Source organism: Crinia signifera, chromosome 9, assembly GCF_055691185.1.
Source record: "Crinia signifera chromosome 9, ASM5569118v1, whole genome shotgun sequence".
Taxonomy (NCBI): Eukaryota; Metazoa; Chordata; class Amphibia; order Anura; family Myobatrachidae; genus Crinia; species Crinia signifera.
The window spans coordinates 111,273,589-111,281,403 of NC_139225.1; the positions used below are offsets into that span (position 1 = coordinate 111,273,589).

Sequence of the window (7,815 nt, forward strand, 5' to 3'; positions counted from 1 at the left end):
AAAAATCGCACCAAATCGCACCTTTAAAAATCGCATTTTTTGCCGCGAATTCGCATATGTAATTAGATGCGAATTTGCGGCAAAAAAATGCGATTTGCCGCGATTTCGGGCGATTTTTAGTCATGAAAATGTGCGCATTTTCAGTCATGAAAATGTGCGCATTTTCATAAATGCGATTTTGTGCTAAAAAAAAAAAAGTGTTAAAAAAAAACGGCGTGGGGTCCCCCCTCCTAAGCATAACCAGCCCCGGGCTCATTGAGCCGGACCTGGTTCCAAAAATACGGGGGACAAATATCATAGGGGTCCCCCGTATTTCTGAAACCAGCCCCGGACTCTTGGACTGGTGCTGGTTTAAAAAATACGGGGGACAAAAAATCTGGGGGTCCCCCGTATTTTGAAACCAGCACCGGGCTCCAACAGCCCGCGGTGTCATGCCACAGCCGGGGGACACTTTTTATACAAGGTCCCCCGGCCAAAACATGAGCACCGTGGCTGGTCAGCCTTGGACGGGGTACCTGGAGGAGTGGGGACCCCCCCAATAAAGGGGTCCCCCCCCCCAGGCTTCACCCGTCCAGGGCTGAAGCCCGGGGCTGTCACCGGCGTCCGTGGCCAGTGGACGCCGGCCTGATAGGGTTAAATCGATCATACGTTACATTGCTTTATACCGGAGAACTACAAGTGCCAGCAGACCTCCCCCGCATGCTGGGACTTGGAGAACCACAAGTCCCAGCATGCGGGGCATTAATGGGCCCGCTGGGACTTGTAGTCCACCTGTAAAAAGAATGTTTATAAAAAACACACACACAGAGAAGTAAAAGTTTATTACACACACACACACCTCACTTTTACACCAGCGTTACTTACCATTCCTGGATCCAGCGCTGGTCTGGCTGCTTCACAGCCGGCTCCCCCCGCACTGACAGGCAGCGGGGAGAACCGGCTTTCTCCGTTGCCTCTAACAGCTTCTGTAGCGCTGTCCCAGTGCTACAGAGGCTGAGAGCGCGATTGGCTGAGCTATGCGTCTCCATGGTGACGCATAGCTCAGCCAATCAGGACTGAGCTATGCGTCTCCATGGAGACGTATCGGCCAATCGCGCTCTCAGCCTCTGTAGCACTGGGACAGCGCTACAGAAGCTGTTAGAGGCAACGGAGAAAGCCGGTTCTCCCCGCTGCCTGTCAGTGCGGGGGGAGCCGGCTGTGAAGCAGCCAGACCAGCGCTGGATCCAGGAATGGTAAGTAACGCTGGTGTAAAAGTGAGGTGTGTGTGTGTGTAATAAACTTTTACTTCTCTGTGTGTGTGTTTTTTATAAACATTCTTTTTACAGGTGGACTACAAGTCCCAGCGGGCCCATTAATGCCCCGCATGCTGGGACTTGTGGTTCTCCAAGTCCCAGCATGCGGGGGAGGTCTGCTGGCACTTGTAGTTCTCCGGTATAAAGCAATGTAACGTATGATCGATTTAACCCTATCAGGCCGGCGTCCACTGGCCACGGACACCGGTGACAGCCTCGGGCTTCAGCCCTGGACGGGTGAAGCCTGGGGGGGGGGACCCCTTTATTGGGGGGGTCCCCACTCCTCCAGGTACCCCGTCCAAGGCTGACCAGCCACGGTGCTCATGTTTTGGCCGGGGGACCTTGTATAAAAAGTGTCCCCCGGCTGTGGCATGACACCGCGGGCTGTTGGAGCCCGGTGCTGGTTTCAAAATATGGGGGACCCCCAGATTTTTTGTCCCCCGTATTTTTGAAACCAGGTCCGGCTCAATGAGCCCGGGGCTGGTTATGTTTAGGAGGGGGGACCCCATGCCGTTTTTTTTAATAAAAACACTTTTACACATTTTTATTAACAGGACCATGCACAGATCTCAATGATCTGTGCATGGTTCTGTCAAATTCGCCTGTCAGAACCTGGTCTATTTTTTTTGCGATTTTTGGTAACATTTACCAAAAATCGCACCCTATTACATTTGCGAGTTGTATACTTTATAATGGGAAAACATCTGGATGCGATTTGAAATGTGACTAAAAATCGCAACTTTTAAAAGTGCGATTTCGCGGTAAAAAGTGCGATTTTTACCGCTATTTTCAACCTATTAAATGTGCGATTTTCGGAAAATGTGCGATTTCGGCCGTTTTTGACCAAAAATCGCACATGTCTAAAAAATCGCACCCTATTACATTTCGCCCGGGATGTTGCTATGGGCAACCAATCAGATTCTATCTATTATCTTCTAGAAGGTGCTAAATAAATAAGAAGTAGATTCTGAGTGGTTGCTATGGGCAACATCCCAACCTCAATTAAACTCCCATCTTATTAAAATGTTCCCTCCAGGTGAGATATAATCAGATAATGTGTATTGTTACAATACAAACATAGCCTGATCACCTTCACATTTCTCCTGCAGCTGCCCGATGGGAATAGGGTAAGAATATAGGTAATAAGTGCTATGTATGTGGTACTGCAGGTAGATAACTTTACCTATAGATTGTAAGCCTTTGAGCCGAGCCTTCTTGCCTTATTATCTGTGTTATAATGCCTATTCTTGTTTTGTTACTGTGTGTGTGTGTTCCTAATTGTGAAGTGCTACTAGTGTACTGGGACTGTATACGGTATTTGATGAACCCGGGCAATGATGACACCTAGAATGTCTGTTTCATGTCTTGCAGGTCTTATAACAATGGTTGTACTGAGAACATGAAGGCTCACACAGGCTACAAGAAGGTACCGACAGTCCGCCTGGGCTGTACCTATGTCTGCCCACCTCACCACGTGGACCGCATCCAGCTGCCATGCTGGCGTTGTTCGCCCATTACACAGGCATGGCAGTGGTTGTAAGGCAAAGTGGCAGAAATATAATATATTTTAACTCTGTATTACTGTAATTGAATGGCTGGAAGAATATGACAAGTGACTTTGTTACTGACAACGAAGAATCTCTGTGTAATAATGTCTGTGAAAGAAATATGAAATAATGCATTTTGTATGTATGCCGATATGATACTTTTATTGTAAATTGGACAGTCATTTTCTACATTTAGTTTGTGTTTCATTTTTCAAGAATAATAATAAAAAGAATGGAAAAAACGTAAATTACGCAACATACGATATTGTTTAATGTTTGTGTTTAGCACGGATTATGTATGAGTTATGGTAATACAGATTTGGAAGTGAACACAATACAGTTTAATATTCACAAACATTTATTCAGATATGAAAATAACCATAGTAAGCAAAAAGTTCTTGTTTACCAGGTGGCCACGGATTTATTTCATGTTATCTCTTTCCAGTGAAGTGTGGGAGTCGAGGCTGTAAACTTTTAATCTCATGACTGATTGGACGTTGTTACAGTAGTAGTAAAAAATTTTTTAATAGGTTCTTGTTTAGTTTGACGGCGGCAGCATGGCCGCCCGCTACTTCCGGGTTCAGAGCTCGGCAAACTTTCTAAAATATAGTCCATGCCAACGTGAATAGTTCATACCCCCACTATCCACGTTGGCATGGAGTTGATTTTAGATAGTGTGGCGAGCCACCGAGCCCGTAGCATTGGCGAGTGAAGCGAGCCCCGCAAGGGGACACAGACGCTGCTGCGACTGAGACGCTGCCGCCGTGAAACTAAACAAGTACCAATTGTTATTATTATTATAAAAGACTGACATATTAATAAATGTTCTGATGAGCAAAATACAGTACTTTTGCAACAAAAACATGGAAACTAATGTCAATGTAATTCCTATAATGATTTTATTTGTCTGCCTTTAGTTGCAGAAAACTATGCCAGCCCTACTCAGTAAAACAAAGAGAAAAGTACTAAATAACCCACAGCGCAATCAAACTCAGCCCAGGAAATACAATAAAAGCCTTCACCGTGGCTTTAGAACATAGAACATACAACAATGTTATGTAGATCCACTGGCGAGTTTTACACACATATATCACTTACACAATGGGCTAAGATATATTCTTTGGAGTCTCTATGATCTAAAAGAAACTCGAAAAGAAAGAGACCATAGTGCAATAATGTCTGAAAAAAGAGGCTGATTTGGTATTTATTCAGTGCACTCACATTCAGATAGATATTATGCGCATATCAACAGGTATTTTCTGTCCAGACTCAGTACTACTCAGTACTAAACCAATCCAATGCATAGTGAGTACTAAGATAAATTTTGGTTGTGAGACTGCGCACTAAGTGCAGATGTGCGGAGTTAGCTGCTAGAAAAGTGCAGAAGATCAAACTGCAGAGGTGAGAAATACTTGGAGGAATTTCTGCGCTTTACCCCTATGTAAAATGATGAATTCATTTTACATAGGTATAAAGCGCAGAAATTCCTCCAAGTATAGTGAGTACTAAGCCCGTTTGATACTTATACCCCTTTCACACTGCAGCTCTTAACCGGTATATTTCTGATTTTTTAGCCTATTAAAACGATTAGAGCTGCAGTGTGAAAGCACCAGTCTGCATTTACCGGTTACAAATAACTGTCCTACACAGTTCAGAGCCGTTTTTTATGCAGTGTGAACGGCTCTGAACTGGTATATAGGACTCAGACAGTAGCTATGAGAGCGCAGTGCATATGTAATGAGCCGCTCATTTAATATGTGTATATGTAATGAGTGACGCATTCATATGCACTGCGCTCATTACATATGCACATATGTAATGAGCAGCTCATTACATATGCAATACGCTGTCATAGCTACTGTCTGTCCTGCTTTCACACTGCAAACCTGCTTGAGACCCGGTATTTATGTGCGGTGTGAAAGGAGTTTAAAACGGTAACATAACGTTTTAAATACCGCTTCAAAATACCGGGTCTCAAACGTTTAGGCAATGTGAAAGCAGCATTAATGAGTATTACACGAATCTAGTGCATAGAGTACTACTACAGCCCGATGCATAGTGAGTACTACGCCAATCAGATGCATAGTGAGTAGTACACCAGTCTGATGCATAGTGAGTACTACTCCAGCCCGATGCATAGTGAGTACTACGCCAATCAGGTGCATACTGAGTAGTACACCAGTCTGATGCATAGTGAGTACTAAGCCAGTATGATACACAGGGGTATTCAATATTGGATTCTGACTGTCGAAAACATTCCGAAAGTCGGAATGGCTGTAAAATACATCCAGTGCCCAACTGATTTCCAATCAGCCAAATGTGGCTGATCTGCTGTATGTATATATAGCAAGGTCAGCTGAACTTGGCTGTTACGAATGCAAACACCATCAATAGAACACTGCAAATTTACAATCATTCCTATACAAATTCATCAGTAAACACGAATGTCATATAGACCAGGTTTTTTGGTTGTATTTGGCTGAAGACTGCTTCTCTGTGTAAAAAAAAAAGGTTGCAGAAATACGGGTTGACAATTTTGTAAACAATGCACCAGGCCCAAAAAGCAATCAGGCCAATTCCACAGCTGGAGGAGACTTTTTATACAAACCCGGGACCCTGGGGGAGTGGGGATCCCCCAAATAAAGCCCCCCCCCAGCCCAGGCTGAAGCCCGTGGTGCACATGGGTGGTGGGTCCCGTGCTGACAACAAAAAGTAACAAAACCATATAACCTGTGCCAGTCTGAACGCTGATCTGGAATTTCTACCAAATACGGCCTCTCAGCTGGCGTCGGTGACATCAGGTCCCTTTCCTGGCAACGGCATCGACGCCCCTGCCCAGCCATCAACCCGGAGATGCCAGGGACTCACTGCAACTCGGCCGTGGACTCCGTCCGCCTCATAACCATCCCTGAGGACCCGCAACCGCCTCTTAACAGTGCTATGCCAGTTTGATGCAAAATAATTGCAGTTAACCCCCAAAACTTGGTGTTTTCGTGGATTAAGCAACAAATATTCAAAGATAAAAAGGCCCCTTAGTGAGTACTGCGCCAGTTTGTTGCATCGTGAGCATTACACCAGTGTGTAGCTGTGTGCAGTCACAAGATAAATTACTGTGTACTTACTAATAGTTTGTGGATGGACACATGAATGTTAGATTTGTACTAACATTAGAAATCTCCTTTTTCATGGACTCCAGGAAAGGATGCTTTGAATCCTCACTGTACCATTTTCCTCCTGTAGTCATATACCCAACCTAATCCCACTGCTACACCACATTTGTATGGAGAGCCAGATGGCATTTTGAACTGATGTAATATCCTAGTGCTGGCAGAGTAGACCCATGCAAAAAGAGAAGAGACAAAACTGGTTGCAGGGGTTGGATCCGTCATGTATGCTCCGCGGCACCGTGGAGTTCAGGGATGGCGCTGCATCGCAAAAGACTGTTGTACTAATCGCGGTAGCCGGCGTGGGGGTGAGGGGTTATGGTCGAAAACGGGTGGTGGATATTAGGACATCCCGCCCAAGGTCTGACCCTTAACAACCCCATACACACATTTTGACAAGGAGTACTGCAGGCCTGATTATTGTCCAATTTCAATTAACTTTAATCACTTTTCATTGGGTTGGTTTGAGCTTGGATACATATCATACTGTATTACTAAACACTGCTGTCTGTTCTCTCTCTTGCTTAGATTCTTGCCACAGGCATGTCATTTACTGTGACATGGAGATAATTAATGAGCAATTAATCAGCCCCCCATAGGAAGAAATGTCACATTTTTTTATCCATAATGTTGGTTATAGTCCTAGTCATTAATCCTGCATTTTAGTGATGATCTACAGCAGGCATGTCCAAAGTCAGGCCCGGGGGCCAAATGCGGCCCGTGCTGTCATTTCAAGTGGCCCACAGCCTCCAGCTGGAAGCGGGCAGAGCATCAGATGTGGGAAGCACAGCACAGGACACATTAAAGGTGGGGACCCGGCGAGCACGCCTTTACCTTGCTGTCTGCTGCAGTGAGAGGTGCCGGCCGCCACAGTCAGATGTGTTTGGCGTCCTACCCCTGCTGCTGTAATCTTATATCACCCTACTTCACAATCACAGTGACAGCAGTGTTTGGGGAGGGGGGCAGCAAGGGGGGCCAAGCTACTCCTGTCCTTGCAGTGCCTGCTTTGCCTCTCTGTCTTCTGGCTCACACAAGGGGCTGGGAAACATACAGAGAAGGGAGGGGGCAGAGTGGGGGACATACAGTGAAGAAGGGTCAGGCTGGGGGACATACAGTGAATGGAGGCAGTGATGGCTATTCAGAGAAGGGGGAGCAGGGGCAGGCTGGGGGACATACAGTGAATGGGGGCAGAGTGGGGTACATAGTGAATGGGGGTCACACAGTGAATGGGGGACATACAGTGAAGGAGGGGCAGGCTGGGGGGCATACAGTGAATAGGGGCAAGCTGGGGGACCATTCTGATGTGATTAATGATTCAAAGAATGTCAGGCTGAATGGTCGGCCCCCACACATTTACACTTCACCAAATCTGGCCCACGTCGCAAAAAGTTTGGACACTCCTGATCTACAGAATACAGTGTATGCTTTTCTGCATTACAAGGGCCCATAGAACTAATATCCAGTACATTGCTGTATCCATAGTCTGGCTGTTGCCTTCTGAAGACTAGCATAGAATAGCACATGTACAATGACTGCAGGATTCAAACAGATTGCAATCACTATAATGGTTTTAGCACAATAAGCTTGCCTTGGGTGGCACATATCTGGCACCTCTGCCAGCATGCTTATTCCAGTATTCACTGCTTCATTTGTAGTCTAGACCACTTTCAATACTACACAGGCAGAGATTATAATGATTAAGTAAAATTCGATTTAAACCATGTATTTGCTCTGCAAAATACGGACTGCTCAAAGTAAATTATTATAGCTGTTGACATAATTTAGAGTAGGGTTATTGAAAAGGTGGAATTG

At 45.4% G+C, this 7,815-nt stretch overlaps 1 protein-coding gene across 2 annotated transcripts in view; it reads left to right on the forward strand.

Annotated features, from left to right (window-relative positions):
- The window catches only part of MOSPD1 (motile sperm domain containing 1), a 49,293-nt gene extending 46,206 nt beyond the window's left edge, over positions 1–3,087 (forward strand). For both annotated transcript variants that reach the window (XM_083159517.1, XM_083159516.1), the window contains exon 7: positions 2,664–3,087. In XM_083159517.1, the coding sequence (XP_083015643.1) occupies positions 2,664–2,695 (32 nt within the window). In that variant the 3' untranslated portion in view covers positions 2,696–3,087. The remainder of the gene's footprint in view (positions 1–2,663) is intronic.
- The last annotated feature ends 4,728 nt before the right edge of the window (positions 3,088–7,815 follow it).